This window comes from Mustela putorius, unplaced genomic scaffold, assembly GCF_011764305.1.
Source record: "Mustela putorius furo isolate JIRA1106 unplaced genomic scaffold, ASM1176430v1.1 tig00003834_pilon_pilon_pilon, whole genome shotgun sequence".
NCBI classification, from domain to species: domain Eukaryota; kingdom Metazoa; phylum Chordata; class Mammalia; order Carnivora; family Mustelidae; genus Mustela; species Mustela putorius.
In genome coordinates, this window is record NW_025421987.1 from 45,047,195 (window position 1) to 45,069,747 (window position 22,553).

Genomic DNA, 22,553 nt, shown 5'->3' on the forward strand with positions numbered 1-22,553 from the left:
AGATTGTGAGAGGCCAGCCAGGATTTACAAGTAGTGGTGGACAAGGTACTCTTCAAATTGGGTTTTAAATTCCCTTCTGAGAATAAAACTTTGAAGAACCAAATTGATTAGTGAAACCAGTAATCTGTAGCAAAAACAATCAGAGATTCCCGTGTTTAATATTTGATTAACACTTGAGTGATACCCCAAATCCAATCAAGGTGATCTGACTGATTTTAGAGCAGCAAGCATTCTCCACATAGGACTAAAATGAAGAAAGCTTAAGCCTCATCAGCCAGAATGAGCGATTTTGGAAGACAGAATTATTGGGATTATGGAGTAGACCATAGCTGTAAGACTTGCACAGGGAGGTGGAAAGCAAGTATTGGTCATGTGACCCCCAAGATGAAGCAGAACAGAAGGTTTTAACGAGCCAACAGTCAGTTCACTTGGAAATGTTTACCCTTATGGGGTATGTATCAGACGAAAGCCATTAAGGCTGTCTAGTCAGAGACTGGCTCCCTGGGTCACTTTCCCAGGTTTACTTGGCCTCTCAGTTTCACCCGCAGCCAGTCTCACGGCGTGTCATTCCAGTCTCATAAGACCTTCAAGGGCTTTAGGAGCTATTTACTTTAACCTCTTCCCAGGATAGGAGCGCTCCCTGACTTCTCATCCCTTCTTACTTCAGATACGCGGTCCAGGATTTGTTTAAATAAACTTGTTCTATTGGTCCTTGAGTAAACTTGCCCTCCCAGCAGCATTCCCACATGTTTTTTTTTTTTTCAGATTTTATTTATTTATTTGACAGAGAGAGATCACAAGTAGGCAGAGAGGCAGGCAGAGAGAGAGGAGGAAGCAGGCTCCCCGCTGAGCAGAGAGCCCAATGCGGGGCTCGATCCCAGAACTCTGGGATCATGACCCGAACCGAAGGCAGAGGCTTTAACCCACTGAGCCACCCAGGCTTCCCTCCCACATTTTATTAGGAGAAACTCTTCAGGCCCCTTTTAAGGCTCCTGAAGGCCAAATCTGCTTTTATGAGGTAAATGGTTAATGTTCTCACAACTTTATTTGGTCTTGACTGAGGGTGGGGGAGACGGGAGGAAAACAATACAGTGACTATTTTAATTTCTTTATTTACCAATAGTATCCAAAAAAAAAAAAAAAAAAAGGAACAACAACAACAACAAAGAATCAAGAGTTACAAAAACAAATTAAATGCAATATGGAAGCCTACTAATACAAATACATTTCACAAACACATAAGCAACGGAAACCTGTTCAGATTTGCTTCTGGAGATTTGATTATTTAAAAATTTATGTGTAAAGGAAAGACATTCAGATTTGTCTACATGGGCTTATTAGCAGGTGGAGGAGACCTGCTTTCTAAAAAACAGTGATGGAATCCAGAGTCATGGCACGTGAAAAGGTTTCCATGAACACTGAATCTTAACAGATGCTGTAATATGTTAATAAAATCACATACACACCGAAAAAGCCCTGGGAAGATTGCAGTCTAAGCCCCGTGCTTGTAGAGAGCTGGAGGAACTGAACCTGGTTTAATCCTATTTGCTCCATGCAAAGCTCTATGCAACGCTCCCCAAACTAGGCTACTTAGCAGCTTTCCATGAAGGGTCATCAGATACTGTGATTCTATGGCGCAGACAATAGCGGCCCTACTTACAGGTGGAATGCAGAGTTATTCTTGGCGATTCCATGTTGCAGGGTAGGGTAGTCTTAGATTGCCACCACTGTCCTGAATGTAATTGGGGAGGAGACACTCTGGCTTCTTGCTTTAAACAAATTGGTACTCCTGCCCTCGCCCTCAGTGTCCAGGGGCTGGCAAAACTCAGTCAAGTTGTGCTGTTGGGAGTTCTCCGAGGTGACTGGACAGGAAGGTGCATTTCAGAGTGCACAAGTGGGGCTCAAAAAGACCTTTTAAATGGGACGTGTATAAAAGCTCAGAATTCTAAACAAAATGGAATGCTGTCCTTTCAAAGGAGAACAAAGAAACTTTAGAAGGAATTCCACATTCAAGCGCAACCTTCTCAGAGTCACCTGGGCAGTGCGATCTACCTAATTTCCCTCTCATAGTCTGTAATCTACTTTCTGAAAATGAGCTCTCAAGTCAAGTGTTTAATCTTTGTTGTTCCAAGTGCATCTTATATATGGTAAATAGTGAGGTTAATAATCAGAGTCCAAAAGATAAGAATGATGGACCTCCTCCCAATCATGGTTTGAAGACTCCATTTCCATTCCCTCCTGCCTCCTTAAAATGTGAAATTCTTTTGTCCTCATCTTGAAAGGGAAAGATATTTCTGTTTCCAAGAAGGTTAAGAACGGAGCACAAAAGTGAGGGCAAAGTAAGTGGAGGGGTTCTTTTTCCCATTCTCTTCCCGGATAGACTTTATCCGAGAGAGCTCTACATCACAGCACAGCCTCTGAGACAGAGGTCAGATTTGGTCATCTTGTTTTTAGCTGTCAGACCCTTTTGTTTTAACAGTAAAGTTTCATTTATCCTAAGGAGAAGGGAAATCATAGGAACCTGTATCCTTCTGGGCCAATTATCAGAACCACAGAATTTATAATTTATCAGATTGAAAGGTTAATCCTACTTGTTCACTGAGGAAACTGAGGCTCCAAAATAGGAAGAGACTGGGCCAAAGTCCCCCCTCCTAGCTAGTGGTAGATCAAAGAGTATATTGATAGGCTAAGCCTTGCTTGGCTGCACTTGTCTCCATCCTTTGGAATGCTGATTTGCATGAATGTATTAGAAAAAAATGGAAACAAACTAGCTTTTTGGACCTTAAAAACTTTGTATGGAGATGCTTCGTATTCCCCTGGCTTCTTGTCTGAGGCACCCACTGGCAGACTGCCAATCCACTGGAAGCCAGGGGGACAGATCTCTGGGCTGCGTCTAAATATGTAGCAGGGTTGGTGGGGTCTGGGTTATAGCGGTCCCTGCACCAGAAAGAACCCCAAACTCTCCCACCCCTGAAATGGTAAGACTACTGAAAAATAATTACAGAAGCTCCATTTCTAGTCAAGAAAATAAAATACTAAACAGCAACAATAATATAATGATAATAACTGAAGAATGAAGTCAACTTGCCAACAAAAGTATTACAGAAAAATAGCACCTTTGGTAAATAGTATTTTAAAAATTTGGTTTGGTCTCTAAGGGGTTCAAAGTGGACAAATATCTGCATCATTTGCATGTACTCCCCCCGCCCCAATTCCCAAGTCTAAAGGACACAGGGTACCTGGAAGGATGGCTGCGTTATCTAAAGGCAGTGGTTGGGGCTGTGAGAAGCACAGATGCTGGAGGTCTGTTAGGCTGATGGCGACAGAGAGGGGCTGGATGCAGAATGCCTTCCTCTCCACTGAGCCTCCAACCACCCCCACCCCTGCCTCTGCTCTGGGGCAGCCTGAAGTTCTGGCCAGCATTGCCTGCACTCCCCGTAGCGTGTTTACTGCTGTGGCAGATTGGGGTTCAGATCTGGGTCCGCTCCTCTCCCAACCCTGATGCAGTTTCCTTACTTGTCTCCAGCCCCTGAGCACCATTTACAGTTTCTCTCAAAGCACTCCTAGAAATGAAGGCTATGGCCCTGCCCCTCCTAGCCAGCCACCCCCATTTCCTTTATTGCAAAACAAGTAGACAAAATAAAAACTCATCGCTATACAAGCAAATACTGGTGATTGGGCGATTGTAGCAGACACTTGCATATACTGGACTCAGCGAGGAAGTGGAAGAGAAGGTGCCAGGCTCTGGACACCCTTCCCAGGTGCCACCTCTTTAGATCTCTTTGGCGCTCATTTTCTTGGTCTTTTCAGCTGTTTCCTTTGAGAAGCAGGAGAAAATAAGCATTGTGAATTATAAAAAAAAGAAATCACAGGCACCTATCTAGTCCTCAAGATTTTATACAGCATTGACAGAGACATGCTTCTGCTAAATTTTTGTTCTGTTACTTGTCTGTCTCTTCCGTGGATGAGAACAAAGATATAATTTATATACCATATAAATCTTTGAGGGCAAAGATCATGTGTTCTTTTTGACATGGTCGCATAGGGGCTGTCATTAAGAGCTGAGCCCATTTGAATGCCTATGAAATCACAGGTCAGACACGATTATCCCCATCTTAAAGATGAAGAAAAGGATGCTAAATGCAAGTGCTACAAGATGTGCCAAAATCCCTGTCCAGAGAGGGGTTAAGGACAACAGGCTCTGGAGGCAGATGGTCTGAACTTCAGTCAGGGATGTACTCCTTTCTGGGGGACTTTGGGCAAATTATAAAAACTGTGCCTTAGTGTCTTCATCTACAAGACGAGGGTAGTAAAGGACCACCTCTTACAACATGTCACATTCCTCCAAAGAAGCCATTCTTACTTATGGCCAGTAAGCACATGAGAAAATGTTCAACATCATTAGTTGTTAGGGGAACACGAGTCAAAACTACAATGAGATGCCACTTCACACCCACTGGGCTGGCTAAAAGAGAACATAAGGGACAATGACAAATTTGTCATTGTGGAAAAACAGGAACACTGCTGGCGAGGACGTAAAATGGTACAGCCGCTTGGAAAACAGTCTGGTGGTTCCTCGAAAGATGAAACACAGAGTTACCATATGACCCAGCAGTTGTACCCCACAGAACCAAGAGACCTGAAAATGTATGTCCACACAGAGACTTGAACAAGAATGTTCACCGCAGCACTATTCATCATTGCCGAAAAGGGATAACAACCAAAATATCTGTCAGCTGGTGAACAGACCCACCAAATGTGGCTTATCCATACAATGGAATCTTATGTAGCCATGAAGAGGAGTGAAGTACTGACTGATGCTAAAACAAGGATAAGCCTTGAACGCATTATGCTGGGTGAAGGAAGTCACACCAAAAATGACATATAGTGTATGATTCCATTTGTCTGTCTATGTCCAGAATAGGCAAAGTTGTAGAGCTGGAATGTAGATGAGTGGCTGCCAGGGGCTGGGAGAAGAGAGAATGGGGAGTCACTTCTGATGGGCCTGGGGTTTCTGGGCTGATGAAAATGTTCCGGAAATAGTAGTGATGGTTGATCATCTAGTGAATATACTAAAAACCACTGGATTGTATACTTCAAAAGGGTGAATTTTATGGTATATAAATTATATCTCAATAAAAAACTAATTAGGCAATAAAAAACAACAGTGCCTGGCATCTAGCAGACACTGTTGGCTTCCCATCTGTAGCCCCTTTAGTGTTTCAGTACTGGCATGGCTTCTTCCTGCCAGCACCTGCACCTCTCTGCCTGAGACTTTCTCTGGCTGCTGGAGCCTGCTCTGCCCACACATGCTGGCGGGCCAGAGATGCTCGGGAATTCATGCTGCTGGTGGCGGCCCTCGCCAACGGCGGCTGGGGAGTTTGTGGAGGAATACTCCTGCTCCCTTCCCTCTCAGGCTCGGGAGCTCTGGTCCCAGCCCTCCGCAGGAGGACTAAGCGCCACCCGCCCACAGTGGTAACATGCCTGGATATACACTCTTTATTGCTTCCTTCCTTTCCTGGGCTTGCTTCCCAACTCCCCTTCTGGTGTCTCTTAGGATTGCTAAATCAACTATTTGTACTCGAGTCCTTGACTTAGCGTCTACTTTCTGAGGGAACTCACATAAAAGGCATAAAAATGTGAGCTATTATAATTCACTCCCCACTGTCTACTCTGATCATTTCCCCACCCCAGAGGAAAGGAATTCCTATTAAGTTCTTTTTTTCTTTTATGTGGTTGGACTTGTCTGGAGACTCAAGGCTGATGAAATATGGAAAAATAGAAGGCCAGGAGCTTCTGCTTTGGCTTAAAAAACTGACATGAAGATTCTACATTATCAGTGACAATGGTGACAAAATGTGTGTTAAAAGCCACTAATATGAGCAATTATTATTTTTGAGCACTTAATAATTATTTTCAAGTCAAATACTTCATCACAACAGCAGTTCTTGCGACTGTTACATTCGCTCAGAACTTAAGTCAGACAGAAGGCTTGTATACCAGACCCAGTCTGCAAATAGGTGACCTATATCCTATAAGCCAGCGGGAAGACAGGCCATTAGAGGCCACATATTCACGTTTTCCCTCCAGCCCTTACCAAAGTATGTCAGTGAATCCCTATTCTGCCAAGAGCCTTTTTCCCAGGAAGTCCTTCAACTTAATGACACAGCACCTGAGCAGAATTTTTATTTATTATCTTCTCAAGTCTCCAGGAAGCAGAACCTCTGAGTACTTTGGCCTTGTCAATCCCAGGCTGTTCTCTAGATAGCTTGGCATTTAACAAATCCTTTCTGCTGTGGTCCATGTTCACTAATTTTCTGTTCACTGCCCCCAAGGAGTTCCTAGTCTTTGGGTTTGGGCACTGCTCGTGATAGGAAACAGTAACACTACTTATTTGCAAACCACTGTCAACCAACTTACAGATCACTACCTGCCTAATTCTTACCTATAAAGCAATTTACCAAGTTGTAGCCTATATCTGCTGAGACCTGCGGGACCCTGGAGGGACTCTATCAGGGAACTATCTAGATCATGATTTGATACTGTGGGTTTACCATTCAGGACTTACTGCATGCACCAGAGTGGCTCCTTGGTCTCCAGTAGCATTAGGCAATACCTGAATGGTGGAAGGGCCGAATGGCAGCAGCAGAACCCAACTCAGCATGGAGGCAGCCACTCACCTGGTGCTTTTGGAGCTCCTGGACATATCTGGTCATCTCCTCTTCTGTCTGGCTCTGGGCCCCCTTCTGATTCTTTCCTGTAAGAAGAACCAAAGCTCAGAGCTGGTAACACTGAGAGAAGCCAGTTCAGAATCCCACCAAGAGCTACCTTTTAGGGTCTTGATTTCCTCTCCCATTAACCTATGGAAGGGTGAACTGCCTGCATTTCTGTGAATATGAAGTGTCCCAGTGCAACGGACACCTTCAGAGGAACACTGAACAAATCAATCTCTTTCACTTTCCCCTGGCCTCTGCACCTGGTGTCTTCTTCCCCCACTTCCGGGGCAGTCATGCTAGGGCAGGCTGGAAGGGAAAGCTATGGGGAGTTACCTGGGTCCTGACTCAGGAGATACTACAGACCAGTGATTCTCAACGATTCCCACACCTGCAAAATGTCCTGCAGAACTTTTCAAGATACCATTGTTTAAATTCTACTTTTAGATTCTGGTTTAACTGTTGTTGGGCACCAGGATTTTATAAGGCTCTAGGTGATTCTAATGTGCAGCCCGGGCTGATAAGCACTATAACAAGCAATGTTTCCCAAATTTACAGGGTGGCTAAAATAAATAAATAAATAAATAAATAAATAAATAAATAAATCATAGAATACATCCTAAAAATGTAGGTTCCCAAGCTACCCTTTTGTGGATTCTGATTCTGTAGGTTTGGGATGGAATCTATATGTTTTTACCGAGCAGTGTTTGTGGTGAGGAAACACCACACCGCCGTGCTTCTCGAGTCTGGCATTAATCTGCCCCTCATGGCAGTTTTTCCCTCTGGCTCCCTCTGGTTTCGCATCTTGATGCCACCTTTCTCTTTGCTCCATTGGAATTTGTGATTTAAGACCAGACTGCCTTTCGGGTACTGACTTTGGAATGCTGCCTCTGCAGTGTGCTCTCAGATCCCTGGCCCACACACCAAGAGAGGCTCACCTTGGGGCACCCCCATTTCCAGTGCTGTTTATACCCATAGAGAGCCGTGTACCTGGGCCATTTGGAGAGGGAGGATGAGCTGTCCAGTGTGGCTGTGGAAATAGGCATTGTCCCATGGAGACGGTCATTTGGGTTTTGTCTGATATGTGTGATGGGGCTTATTATCCAGATGATCAAGCTTCTTCTGTATGACAGCTAGCTATTTAACAATTGCCTGTGTCCTGGAAATGGATGGCTACCCTTCCAAAACCAGAGCAGGCACAGTTAGTGTTGAGAGCTACCGCAGGGGTTTTGGGAAGGTAAGTGTAGGATGCTTCTTGATTGAGGCATGCTGGGTAGAGTTTTGAGACATTCTCTCTTAGCTTCAATAGCTACAGTGTGCTTAGCCTGGCTATGCTGAATTAGTTTTGACTTCCAGCAACTTCTAGGATTTCTAGTTTCTAAGCAGCCTCTTCCCACTCTTCCATTTGTCTCTGGAATTGTGTTGGCTTCTTGCTTTCCCACATGGAGAAGAGACTTGGTCTCGGGCAATGACAGACTAGGGATCCCCTGGCAGGTCTGAGCTCATTTTGTACTGTTGCTGCTGCCTAGGCTTCTTATCTAGAACCACCTTTTCTGGGTCCTTGACCTCTCTCCTGGTTACCGTCTTTCCTGACCTTTCTGAATATGATCCTAAGACCAGCCTGTTCTTTTTTGTCTCAGTTTTTTAAAGATATAATTTTAAATTCACCCCATCTGGTGTAAATTTTGGGCTTGGTTCCTACCAACTGCCCTTTCTTCTCAAACCTAGTGTGACTCTTCAGTCTAGAACTGGCTTCACCCTCACTCTCTTTCCTCTAATCTGAATGGTGCTTGTTTTTCCCTATGACCTGGCTCCCATTTAAGCATTTCTTTTGATCTTTGGCATCATTCCATCACGCCATGGGGTTTCTGCTCTGGTCCCTCAAGCTCTCTGATGTCTCTATCTCTTCAACTCACCCTGACCATACTCAAGTTTTTTTTCTTAGGGATTACCCAAGTCTGTTAATTCAAAGAAGGCCTGTAAACAGTTCTCCTTTTTCTGCTGGGTGTGGATGGCAAGGAGGAGACATTCTGTCTTCCAACCACATGAGTCTTTTACACAGAGGATTTCCTAAGCTGTCCTAAGGATTAAGTGGGTTAATATGTAAAGTGCGTAGAAGAGTGCCTGGCACACAGCTCTCACTAAGTATTTGCTTTCATCATCATTATTATTACTATTTCTATCATGATTAGGCCAGTCTCATATCAACATTTGATCTTGCCTGGCATCTTAAGCCTCTCTGCTGCCACACCTCTGGAACGAGTATTGAACATAATGCATCTGGCAGAAGTGTTTTGCCCTCGATGCTGCCCACGGGGCTTTCAGACACTACTGGACAACTGGAGTCTGTTCCTTGTTCCTAGTCCCTGCTAGGATGACTCTTCTCTGTCATCCCCACTTGGACTTCTCCTATGTTGAGTTCACAAAGGAAGCTCTCTCCTTGCCATGCCTTCCTTCTGCCTGAGGGACGACAGCTCACCGTCACAGGTCATGGCTGTGCAGACCCAGTTTCCGCAGGCACAGACACAACGGTTACAGTCCACTTCGGTCTCTGCTCCGTCTGCATAGGTTTCATCCTCCAAGGCACACTCTGTTGGGACCGAAAATAAGGGGCAATGGTTTAGGGTGAGGATGGAACAAGACATGCTGGCTACTCTCTATGCACTTTACCCCTCTCCCAGACAAGACCTGCTTCTGCTTATCCTTCAGAGGCAACATAACTGGATAAATGACATCATCGATCCAAAGATTTTTGGATCAACAAACATGCTCAGCTTGTTGATGATGGGCTAGGGCCCAGTCTGAAATTGTGGGAGGGAATTTTCTTAGCAAGCTCTGCAAAATTTCATCAAGTCTCTCTCTCTTGGCCCTCCCCAAAGGCCCCCATTCCCTACAGCTTTATATTTCTTAGGTGAAGCATACTCTTCTCTGGAGGATTGAAGGTCGGGTTGAGGCACTTGAGGAACTCTTGGAAGCTGAGTTTCCAGTCAGCATTTTCATCAGACAGTTCGATGAGAGCATCAACACAGAGTCCTCTGGAACAAAACACAGGAGAAATGTGTCAGCAAGACCTCAGCTTCACTCCCACAGAAAGCAACAAAACATCGGAATCACATACTCCTGGGGCCTCCAGAGGAGGCCAAGGGGGCAACTGTTAACTGAAGAACTTTCTGCACTGCCTTTCCACAAGCATCATCCATCCTGGCTCCTGTGAGCATCCAACATTTATTTTGTATACTTGTCAGATCATTCACATGGTTCAAATGTTCTGCCCAAGAAGACTGAAGTTTGCTGAAAGGTTTTGTCCACTTTGACTGACAAATGTTCTTACTGCCTATGCAGTACCTTCCATGAGCAACTGCCTTTCCCCACAGTATTGGTCAGGTCAGCCACACTAGGGAAGTCAAAACAGAAGGGAGATGAATAGATGACAGGAATGGAATGTGCGATGGAGTTCAAGTAGGCATCATCACCATCACTACTCCAAAAAGAGAAACGTATGTTCAGAAAAGTTTTACAGAACTCCAATTCCCTCATGCTCCCCTTGGCCTGGATTTGAGCCCTGGTTCAATCACTTCCTACCCAAATGGCCTTGAGCTAGCTCTTCAACTTTTCTGAGCCTGTTTTCTCATCTGTAAAACGAGGACAGGGAGCCCTTCTTCACTGGGATGTTAGGAAGATCAAACATTGAACTTGTAAAATATTATCTAATTTCAAGTTATCAAAATCTGAAGGATTTTCAGGTATTATACTATAAGGTCATGAACTGCTAAGGTCATGAATTGCAGAATCTGGGCTTCATGCTTTCGATTTCTTCTGAACAAAAGAGGTGCTGTTCCTATTTTTAATTCTCGCGGATGTATTAGAATCACACTGGAAGTTTCTGAGGGGTTCATTTTGATTAATATTTACTCTGGAATAATGTCAGAAAAGGACAGGGACAGGCTCTCATTTGTGACAATTAGGGTTCTCTATGTGAAATAGCACCAATTATCTTAAAAGTCAGAACTAAAGCTATTTTAGACTTGTGGTTAAATAATACAGTAATGTAATTCCATTAGAAAATTAACCATTAAACCATTACACATGATACTCAGGAATGCTTTTGCTCTGATCTGACCTTGATAATTTATTTTAAGATTACATTCTATTGCTTGCAAGCTCTGGCCAAAAACTAACTCCTTGATCAGATGCCAGGTGTGCTCAACATGTTAGTTCATAATGTTCACAAAATAGACCAGGACGGAATCCCTATTTTTGCTTTTTACTTTTTATTTGCCCTGGCGGCTCCTTGCAGGTAGGAAGGAGCTCAAATTCCCGTTGCTATCCAGCCTTTGCCTCGTGGACCACCCCTGAGCCCTCAACTTTACTCACCTAAGCAGTTTGTTGTTCTCCTGGTCTGCATATGTGGTGATGTTGATGGCAGTTTCATTCTGCTCCACAAATTTCAGTAATTCGCTAGAGTCCAAGCGAGAGTCACCATTATCGACGTTCTAGAAAGGAGAAGAAGGAACACTTTGTACAACTGTCTCCCATTCAGCTTGACCCATCTTTGGTTCATCCTGCTCATTCCAACCCTGCCCTGGCCTCTAGCAACACAGGCTTGGAGATGTGAGATGGCACCTGCACTCTAAGATGAGAGAGTGGAGGTGTGAAGGCAGAGGCCACCGAGGGCCTTTCAAACCCAGACTCTGCTCAGAGCAGCAGCTGGGACACAGGCCTGTGTTTGCCCAAGCGGCCTGGGGGGCTTGAGGACGCTCTGTGGCCTCATCCCTGACACTGTCCTGCAGACATTCTCCAGGGAACATCTGGGTTCAGGCAGCCACCATACCCTGTCCTCAAACCTCAGTCGAAATGTAACAACATTCTGAATCAGAATCTGTGGCAGAGCCCAGGATGTGTGTTTCTAACCAGCTGCTTGGGAACAGCAATGCAGGTGACCCTCTGAGCTCACTCTGGGAGTCACAAGACCACTTTTTGCTGCTTGACTTCCCTGGCATGCTCTCACACCTAACGTTCACACTGGTACCCCTAACCAAGCACATCAGTGAGAAGTCACAAGTAAAGGCTCTGAATTGATAACCTGCAGGCAGAGGTGGCGCAACGCCCCCCCCCACCCCTCTGCTCTGGGCTGGGGGCCACACTGCAGATGTGTGCAAGGTCCTTGGCTTACAGAGCGCAGGCTGTCCTCATGACCCAGTTGACATCCCACAAGCCTGATCCTAGGGAGCCTGTTTCCGATGTAAGGTGAGGGTAAAGTGAGCTCAGTTATTACCCCTCTTTGGCAAGATGCTAAACCTAAACCAAAACCATTTGGGACCATTAAACATGCTCAGGCCCCCACTACAGGAGGAGGGTGTCGAGGTCAAGGTCTTACTAAATTTTAAGTTGATATCACTGCTCTCCTAAATAGTTCTGGTGGGGGAAAATTGTTTTTGAAAAATTCTTTTTCCCTAGGCTGTCTTGTCCTGCTGCCTTAAGAAATACTCAGCATTCCCATGTTACTTTCAGGATGGCTCCCCAGATGGTGTAAGGGCTTCTGGAAGAAAAGTCTGTCCAGGCTCCCAGGTAGAAGGGTCTCTTCTTCCATGACTGTCATGTGTCACATACAGTCTACTCTAAGGTTGTAAATCTTTCCATAGTATGTGTAATGCCAGGTATGTCTAAAACAAAGCATGCCAGCCCTTGCTTAATGCCTTTTCATCATTCTTGTCTCCATTCCCAGCAAGAGGTCTCAGATGTTCTCTAGTCCCTATACATCCACCCTGAGGAAACCGCCATTCACCTTGTGAAGGCTTGATTAACTAATGGAGAGAAAGGAAATAAAGTTGGCCAAGGGTCATTCTTAAGCAGTACAGGACATTCTTGAATCCAAATGGTCCCAGTGCTGGAGAGACAGAAGCAGCCCTCACAGACCCCAACAGAGTTCACAGCCTAATAAGAGAGTGAGCCTGATGAGGAGCTGCACAGCCATGGCTGCAGACCTGGGGCCACGTGACCGCTGGGGGCACCAGGAACCTGCCACTATGGCAGCTCTCAAAAGGCAGTGCTAAGTGCCCACACTGCACATTCAGCAGGGCCAGAATCCAGGCCTGAAGTTGAGGGGAGAGCCAGCCAGCCTGCAAGCTCATCTCAGGAGGACCAAACAGGCCTCCCAGGTTAACTCTGCATGTGGATCCAAAAGAAAACAGAGGTCTGGTACCTTCCCCAGAACTAGCCTGGATTGCCTGGGGGCCTGCCTCAGAGGCCGTGATCTTGGACCATGAACCAACCTAATTTACTTGGCCTCTGTTCAGCCAAGCAGTGACAGAAGGCACAGTACCTCACGTGCCTGCTCTCCCAGCTTTATGTATACTTGAGGTAGCACCCTTTTCTTCTGTGTAACTCCAGGGTTCTAGCAAGGCAAGAAGGTGTGTGATACAAAACCCATGTTTGGGGCTTATTGCCAAGTCTGGAGAACATTCAGAGGATGGGTTAGGACAGGCACTTGCTCACACACAGCTGCTATGGTGACGGGGGACATGATACCTGGGTAATAGAGGTAAGAAGTCCGGCTTCAGCTGTGGCCCTGGCCACCAGGGATGTGCCACCAGAAGTCCAGCGTGTGTCTATGATATGGACCATGACCAGCTCTCTCTACCTGGGTCTGTTACACTTTCACTGGAGAAATCATGAATGAATCACTAGGTGAAGTGAGAGTCTGGTTTTGGTCTTAATCAAATTCTCATTAAATTTTCTTTTCAACTAACTTTGATGTTAGGAATACCAGCTGGGCTCGAGCGCAGTTCCTGGTTCAGTAACTGTTTCTGTGAGATATCCACTCTCTCACCAACAGGCAGTTATGTGCCTAGTGGAACGCATGTCCCTTTGAAGACTACATAAACAGGACTCTTATTAGATGGCTATTACCATCAAAAGGTAGATACTGAATCCCCTAGTTTCTCAGAGGACACTGCCAGAATATCTGGGAAAAGCAAGCCTTGTTGCGTGTGTCAGTCATGATCAAGCTTTCGTGGTCAGGAGCGAGAAGGCCCTAGAGGAAGCTACTTTCTCAAGGGGTCCCCAAGGGAGCCTACTGGAGAAATTACTGCCAGAGCAGGTGGAGAGGTGTTGGGGGCAGGGTATGGGACCCAGCTACTCGGGAATCAAATTAATAGCAGGTGCCATTGATGGACACAAAGGGGCCACTAAGAATGACTACAGGGTCCGAAGGGGAGCTTCGGAAAGAGTGTTCTGGGGTCTCCTAGGCCCTCGTGGCCATGGCCAAGTCACTGCATGCAACGACCTGGCAGGTGTTGCTCACTCAGCTTCTACAAAATCATTTCCCTCAAGTTACTTTCTGTTCCTGTGTGACTGTCCTGTCTTTGCACAATTGTGTGTTTCTCTGGAGATAAGGAGCCACCCTCTGCCCCAAAGGCCTTGTAATGCTGGTGGATTGAGACCGAGGGTCGACTGAGAAGGGCTGGGCTCTCCCAGCCAGGCATGATCTCAAATACTTGGAACCCAGAGAGACATACTTTCTGCCATGGGAGAGACAACTCACTGAAGAAAGAAACACAAGCAAAGTCTTAAGTGACCAAATATGCAATCCAATATTTCTCCATCTGTGGGGTCCATAAAGTCAGTTAGGAAGAGGAATCCCTAGACTAGGCTAGTTTTAACCACACGTGGTGGCCACAGAGCCACGGAGAAATCGCTCATGTGCCTGGGGTTGCTTCTGAGTCCAGGCTGGTTATGGCCTTGGACAGCAGGCCCTGGAGACACGTGAGAACATATCCATCTGACAGCATCTACCTAGAGATGTGTGCTTGTCAGTACAGGGGGCTTTCTGCTTAGATGGCAGAGTGAGCACGTGAATGTGTGTCTGGGAGGAGGCTGTGTCTGTGTGGGGTGTGCATCTCTGTATGTGGGATGTGTATGTGTGGTATGCATGCTTCTGCTTGTGGTATTTATCTCTGGGTGTGCTGTATATATGTGTGTGTCTGTGTTCTTGTCAATTAGCTGGAAGAGTATCTTTAACTGCTTCATTCACAATGTCTCAGGCTCTCTGAAAAATCTCCAAGCCATGGGAGCCCTAATCATCACTAACCACTAATTCCGACCTTTTTCAAGGAAGCATCTCTCCTGTCTCCCATTGGAACAACCTGTCTCTTAAACTAAGCGATGGGACAAGCAGTATGTAGACTTCGTAAAGAATCCTGGACCCATGGAATGCCGGTCCATGGACTCTTCTTAGATGCTGAGGAGCTCTACAGGCCAGGGACGATCAAGTTAATGACTTAAAGAAATGTCAAACTGGGTGGGAAACGCCTGGATCTGGGTGCAGTCAGAAGGTATACTATATCAACAGCAAGCTCTGTGAGGTAGAGTGTAGGGGATACATACAGGCTAGGGGGATAGAACCTGGCCATATACAGGAGCAGTAGATCCCAAAGCCTCTACTGCTGGAATCTCACTTATCAAACTCATCATAGCTTCGTGGGATGATGGGAAGATGTGATCAGGCAATGCGAGAGAAGTTCAGCCCCTTTGTCTGGGGCTGAAGATATTTGACCCCAACTCTGGATTACCTTAAAGTACTTGTCTAGGATTTCACTGTAGTTGCTGCCTTTAGAGAACCAGCCATCTGGAATAATCTCTGCTTCCAGCCACTGGATGATGCGACGCCGGAGCTCATCACGGTTGGACTGATAGCAAACGACTGCAGGAAGGGGGAGGGAGGTCAGCTGAGCAGTGAGGACCCCAATGTCACCCAGCATCCACTACATGGGAGGTTCTGTGCTGGGGCCCTGCATGCAACATTGCATTGAACTTTCATAGTGTTCCAGGGACACACAATTATCACACATATTTTATAGAAGTCAACGCAGGGTAGACAACTGGGAAGCGACTAAACCAGGATTCAAGCTTATGTTTCTAAAACACTTAAAAGAATTGAGAATATTGAAAGAGAGAGACTATGTTGCTTCGGTGAGAAAAACATCAGCAGAAAAATAAAGGACATTTTCATTAACTTTAGGAAGCTGAGGGGGAAAAAAAAATCAATCGATAAACAGCTCTCTCGGCTCAAAGATGAGCTGAACTAATAAGAGAATGAAGGAGCACATTATAATTTTTCATGCCACCAGATCTTAAATTCTCTATAGCGTTTTCCCCTTAACAATTGGGTATATCAAAACTCTCCCACTTAAAATTTTACCCTGTCTGCATTACCCCTTATTCTAAACCACAGAAGACAAGGTCAAGAAAGGGCCATGCTGAAACTCTGCTCTGGACAGCTGTTGCAAGACACATGGCAATACCAGGTGCAGTTGGCAATACCAGTTGGGTAGATGGGGGACAGGGGAGGGAGAGCCTTGGCAAGAGGAAATTCCTGGAAGACAACACACACTGGGATGTGCTAAGGGCCCTGAGCCAGGGGAACGGAAATCTGGGCTGCCACATTCAAGCTGTGTAATGCAGGGAAATTCACTTAACCTGAGCCTCGATTTCATCATCTATGAGGTCATTACAATGAGGTCATTACAATAAGGTCTGCCTCCCAAGATTACTGTAAAGATCTAAGGAAAAGCATATGATAAAGGTTCTATAACTATAATGATGAAATTTTAATTTCAATTCATAGAAAACCATGGAAAAACTCCTGCTGGCATTTCCATTATCTCTTTACAAAAAAAGTTGTGCCTTCTGATTCTGTGCCGTCTGTGACAACAGCCTATGTTACAGAGCATTGAAGGAAAGATTCAGTGGCTTTCCTGTTTTTTAAATGCAGTCACTACTCAACAAAAACTGAAAACACAGCCAACATTCGAACCCAACTAGCCACTTCGAACATCAAGCACCACACACACACACACACACACACACACTAAAAGGCAGTTTTGCAGCTTTTCTGAGCTGTGTTGAGGAATGACCAGTTCTGGGTCACAAATTCTGACACACAGATCTTGTGAGCTTCAGCAAGGAATATGAAACACAAAATTCTGTCAGAAAAAGAATTGCTTCCCTAAAGGCACCCTGGAGAAAAAACAGGCTCTCACCTGGGCTGGCAGATGGACTTACGGATTTCTTCTCTGCAAGACAAAAAGGAGAAAATGCATAAGGCCAAGTGAGGACCAAAGAACACATCCATGTATCACTGGGATTAAATTCATCCCATGTTCAGGGGACCACTTACAATCTTTTCATCATTTTGTCCTAGTTTCCTGTCTCCCTTCCTTCTTCTAGGGCCTAAGTATGGAGCTCTCTTCTCCTCTGCTTTATTTGACCTTTTTGGGCTACTAAGTTGCCTTCCTGGTCTCATTCCTCCTCCTTTCAGGTTGAGGGGTGGGGATGGGTTACTAGGACTTTGAGAATTCCCATGGAATCATTATATAGAAGGTAGTGGAGTGGAGACACACATGTGGAAACAGTTTTTTGTTTCACCAGGGCAGTTCAAGGCTGGGAGGGGCTGAGTGGGGCTGCGGCTTGGCAGGGTGCTGGTGTCTAATTAGCAATGAGCTTGGGACCCCCTCCCTCTTATCCTAATGGCAATGGTTTGAGTACAAAATAGAGGAAATATATATACCAGGGCTGAGAGGTGCCCAAATTTAAAAAGTGAAATTCAGGTTGCCTGGGTGGTTCAGTTGGTTAAGCATCGGAGTCTTCGTTTTGGCTCAGGTTGTGATATCACAGTCATGAGATCGAGCCCTGCGTGGGGCTCTGTGCTCAGCGTGAGGTCTGCTTGATCTTCTCTTTCTCCCTCTCACTTTGCTCACACCCCACCCCCACCGTACTCTCTCTCTAAAATAAATAAATCTTTAAAAAATAAATAAAAAGTGAAATTTGCCTGCTTTTTGAAAAAGCATAGAGTTCGTTTAAACACTTCCTTATTCTGTTGATTATTGATGTGGTTCCCTACCCACTCAGACAGTACTGGATGCTCCCCTGGGAGGTTGATGCAGGAAACCCCACGCAAAGCCAGTATCCAGGGCAAAGCCAGTAGGCTCATGAGCGCCAAGAGGACACATCTCTAAGTAGCTGGGTGGTGTCCGTGGCCCTAGTGGAAAGCAGTGTGGGACATCCCCTGGCTCCTCTGCTGGACCTGGGAGATGGTGGTAACAGCACTCTTTACCTTTGCAGTGTCCATCGTAATCCACCTGGATTTTGGACCCAGTGAGGCAGGCGTCTCGATGCAGCTCACAGTGGTTGAGGTAGGTCTTGCCGTTGCTGCCGCACACAGGCCTCTTGTGAGGTTTGCATTGCTGAAATAGACCCGAAGGAGGTCTGTGCAGTCAGGGTGCCAACCCACGCATGCAAGCACGCACATGCACACACGTGCAGCCTGTGAGTACACCCTGGTAGAGAGCCTCAGCTCTGGCCATCAGTGACTATCCCACTCAGTGTTGGAAGCACCCCCTCACTCTGCAGCCCTGCACAGCCCCCCATGCTAATGCTGGTTCATGGCCATCTCTTCTATTCAGTGAAGGAATGGACAACCCTGACCCTTTCAAATCAGCAGGAAGGGCATTTTATAAGAAGCCAGGAATATGGACACTCTGCTTCTTTGGGGAAAGTCACTTGATGTCTTTGGATGATCTCAGATCCCTTAAAACACCAACATTCTATGACACAAGAGCCAGAGCTGAGGGTGGGGGATGTGGAAACTGAAAGACAGGTGCACAGAAAGGCACGTGTGTGCGTGCGCACACACACACACACACACACACACGGCCCAATGCTCCAATTCTTCAGGGGTTTAACTAGAAGGATCTTTGCTCTCTTGCTTTGTGTAGTATTTGGGGGCCACTTTGTTTTCCTCTTGATCTTGCAAGGGCTGTTGTGAGGCAAGGCTGGGGACACTGGGTCTCTGTGAAGTACTGCAGAAAATCGTTATGAACAGGGAAATGGACTCAAGTTCACTTGGCAACTTGGCTACATTGGCTATTTAAAGGGCCATGGTCACAGGCAAGCTTGGTTTCTTTAGAATTTTGTGGATTTTGAAAGATGGTAAGGGGCAAGCAAGTTCAGCTCAGCCCTAATGAAGGCACCAAAGCCAGAAAGAGCAGAAGCGGGAAGAAGAAACACAGAATACTGGAGATGGAAGGCGGTCCTGCTTCTCCAAATTTTAGATAAAAATACCAAAGTCTGGGATGACAAACTATTTAACCAGTATTTATTAGGGAGTTCTTATTAAATATTCTACAGGCTGGGCAAACACAGTCTCTGTCTTCACAGCATCCAGCGGCAACTAACTTGTTCGAAATCACACAAATGTATGTGGTTAAGGTGAGACTAGAAATCAGGTTTCCTGACTCCAAGTACAGGCTCACATCACCACACCGTGGCCAGCTACATTCTGGGGAGGGCCTCCTAAGGTTCCCAATGGATCTGGCTAACACATTTCTAAGTTGGGGGACTTCCTTTCTGAGACAATGAATCTGATCCTTCACCTGGGAACTAAATTAGGTATATTTATTTGCAGAAAGGCAGATATATTTCTAGGCTTGTGTTGACTTAACAGAAAGGGGAAGGATGGGATTTATGTTTGTCTGAAGAGTGAGAACTTGTCAGAATCCTGCTTACAAAAGAAGTAGTCTTCAAAAGCTCACATTGCTTTTTAAACCTCATTAAAAACAAATAAATGAAAACCCCTAAAAAAAAAAAAAAAAAAAAAAAACCTTCATTTCATCTAGTAGTTTCCTAAAAATGTGCATATCCTTTGACTTGGCAAGCCCTAGTGGGACTCAATCCTATAGAAATAAAGGCTGCAGCATGTAAGGATATTTGCACAAGGGTGTTATTGTTTCCAGTGGCAAACAACTCAGGAAACAACCTAATGTCCACCTGTGGGAAAATTATTGCGTAAATATGCCATTACAAAGTATTTATTATGATCCCATTTTTGTATAAAATGGGGGGGGACCCTGTATGTTTATAGGGGCATAGAAAAGCAAGTGGAATAATATATACTGAACGGTGAACACTGGTCATCTCAGACTAATAGGATTTGAAAGTTATTGGGAAGATGATTAATTTTATGTTTATATAAATGTCTGTATTACTTGACATATATAAAGCATTATTAATCTTATAAAATATGAAATCTTATTTATAAAGCATTAAAATCTTATAAAACTAAACATCTTTTAAAAAAAGAAAGAATATCCCTGCATTTGTATCTGGTTTTTAACTTCTGGGACCAAAATCCCTTGTCCTTCAGAGAGACACAGTATGCTTTTATAAAGGTGATGAAATTGTTGGCTCTGCCGTGGTGACTAGTGGCTCCAGCAAGGTCACCATTTGACCTTGGCTATTGTTGTCTGGCTCCCGAGCTCAGGACTTACCTCAATGCAGAGGCAGGTGGGCTCTCCCTTCTCTGTGACTGCACATTCCCGGCCAGCTCCACAAAACACATTGGCACAGATCTTGGATTTGCTCCTTAGTTCTTCCTGAAACACAAAATCATAAAGGAAACCATGTCACGGAGATGAGACTGTCAGGGTGTAAGCCAGTGGTTGTGGCAGTTACTTTCCATACTTAGGTCATGGTCTGGAGTTGCAGCTCAGGGTTGTTGGAGGGTCCTGAAACAGCTAGAAGCCATCCCCAAGAGCCAGCCCCAGACGTGCTGGCACTGCTCCAGCCTAGGACCAGCTACTCCGAAGTCCCTCAGATTGTTTCTCAAAGAGCAAGAGATGCTTTCTTACGTGCTTCCTTTCTTTTGGAAATGGTTACTGAACACTCCTTCTATGTGAACACTACAGTAAAGAGCCATAAAGGCAGTCTCCGTCCTCAGAAGCTCCACGGCTCCCCGAGGAAACTCCCAAACAGAGACTTAGAAACATGGAGATGCAGGAACAGGAACACTAGGAGTCAGAGGGCAGAAGGAGGGCAAGAATCAAATGGGGCTTTCTGAAGAGAGGATGCCTTAACTAATTCCTAAAGGATGAGAAGAGTAAACTAGACAGAAATAGAGACATGTGAGAAAAATACAGCTATCTGAAGGACCAAAATCTCAGTGAGTGGTATTCAAGGTCATATCATTTCAAAAGGCAAAAGAAAGACAGCTAAACCATTGGGAACGTGGGTTTGCTATTATTCAGTATGGTCTTATTCAGCCCCTGTCCATATCTGCCTCTGGCTTCAAGACCAAGAGGGCCAACTCAGCCGACAGACAGAATTATCCTCAAACCACTTGTGGTCACACATTCCTGTTTGGACATGCTCAGCAGAACCTGCAGGCAGGGAATGGTCCCAGTCTACGCCACGGAAAATGAGAGTGTCTGTAGGCACTAATCTGTCGGTGACACATTCCTTCTCTCACATTAATTGGTGGCTAAAAAGCAGCCCCACCTCATTTGCCATGCAGGCCGGCAGCAGTGGTGGTTGAAGAAAGGAGAATGTGATTCCTCCAGCCTCTGTCTGACTGCTGAGCAGGCAGTCACCACAGGCCCCCCCCCCCCCCCCCCCCCGTAGCAATGACTGTGACAAAACCAACAAACATGGCAGGAGCTGAGGGAGGTGTCCAGAAAGGCAGAGGCGAAACCTCAGATTCCACCCTTCAAACCATGCAACTCACACTCACAAAGCTCGTAATACTAAAATTCTTGTGGTCGGTAAATGTTTCGTATCTAAGAAGAGGTCAAAGAAAACAAAAACCAAAGTAGATACTGAGAGCTGAGGGCTGTGCCCAATACAGCTGGTCTGCTGCCATCTGGAGGCTGCTTTGCAAACTCCAGGTTATTATTGTCTCCCCTCAGCCATCTTGCCTGTCTTGCAGGGATCCCATTGGTCCAGAAACTCGCGCCATGCTCACATTTCATTGGTTCATAGGCTGTTGCTTAAACCCATTCTTTTTTGGATGTTGCTAAGGGGAATTCAATAAAGCTGGCAAGCAGGGAAGAAAAGAGGAAGTAATTCCCAGACTGCTGGGATGACTGGAGAGCTGTTGTTTCCTAAACCAGGAGTGGAGATAAAATCAAGCATATTCTCTGGGCAGGCCCTAACTGTGCCTGGGAAGGGAAAGCAGCTCTAAAAAAGGAAGAGGAAAAGGCTATCGCTGACCAGTGTAAAAAATCTCAGATAAGAGCACATTCTCGCTCCTTCATGAAACAACACTCTAACCAAGAGATTCAGACAAATAAATTCATGAAAAGGCATGCCCTGACATAGGCCTGCACTCAAAAGACACCAGTATCCAGCTGCACGGGCAGACCTTTTATACTCGGCTGTACGTCTGTAACTAGTCGCTTTAATTCTTTGAACCTCAGTTTCCTCATCTGTAAAATAGGGGTAAATACCAGCCCTGTCTTGCGAAGATGAAACAGTGTATTTGGAAGGGCATCATAAACTGAAAAGCAAGCAGATTCCTGCAGAATAGCCTGCGGCACGCACAGAGCTCCTTTTACCTTCTGTTGCTGCTTTTAGTGAATAGAGAAACGCTTTTCCTTCCAAGTTGAATTCAACCTAAGTCATTTTTTCAGAAACAGATCTCCAAAATCATTTGAAGAAACAGATAGTCTCTATTTAAAATATAAAGCCTCATATTTGAACAGTCCAGTTCAAATTTACAAACTGTTTTCACACATACGATTTCATCTCACTGAATGAACAACCCTGCAAGAACATGTCTATTATTAACCTCATTTTATAGGAGAGGAAACTGAAGATCAGAAAGGTCAAGTGACTTGCCCAAAGGTCCCAGAGCTATAACTGAGAGGAGCGAGGATTCCAACCTGGAACTTCAGACAACAGATGAGTAGGTTAAATAACTAGAACATGACAGAGCTAAACTCCTACCCAACAAAAGAGAAAGCAGTTTTTTTCTATTTGATTGACCTTCATAGCTAGAAAATTTAAGGT

At 45.3% G+C, this 22,553-nt stretch overlaps 1 protein-coding gene across 1 annotated transcript in view; it reads right to left on the bottom strand.

Annotated features, from left to right (window-relative positions):
* Positions 1–1,092: 1,092 nt before the first annotated feature.
* FSTL1 (follistatin like 1) overlaps positions 1,093–22,553 on the bottom strand; it is a 53,375-nt gene continuing 31,914 nt past the window's right edge. The window contains exons 3-11 of the mRNA XM_004772789.3: positions 20,039–20,143; positions 17,827–17,956; positions 16,754–16,786; positions 15,284–15,414; positions 11,088–11,206; positions 9,636–9,748; positions 9,193–9,303; positions 6,681–6,757; positions 1,093–3,817 (exon numbers count right to left, since the gene is read on the bottom strand). Of these exons, the coding sequence (XP_004772846.1) occupies positions 3,773–3,817; positions 6,681–6,757; positions 9,193–9,303; positions 9,636–9,748; positions 11,088–11,206; positions 15,284–15,414; positions 16,754–16,786; positions 17,827–17,956; positions 20,039–20,143 (864 nt within the window). The 3' untranslated portion in view covers positions 1,093–3,772. The remainder of the gene's footprint in view (positions 3,818–6,680; positions 6,758–9,192; positions 9,304–9,635; positions 9,749–11,087; positions 11,207–15,283; positions 15,415–16,753; positions 16,787–17,826; positions 17,957–20,038; positions 20,144–22,553) is intronic.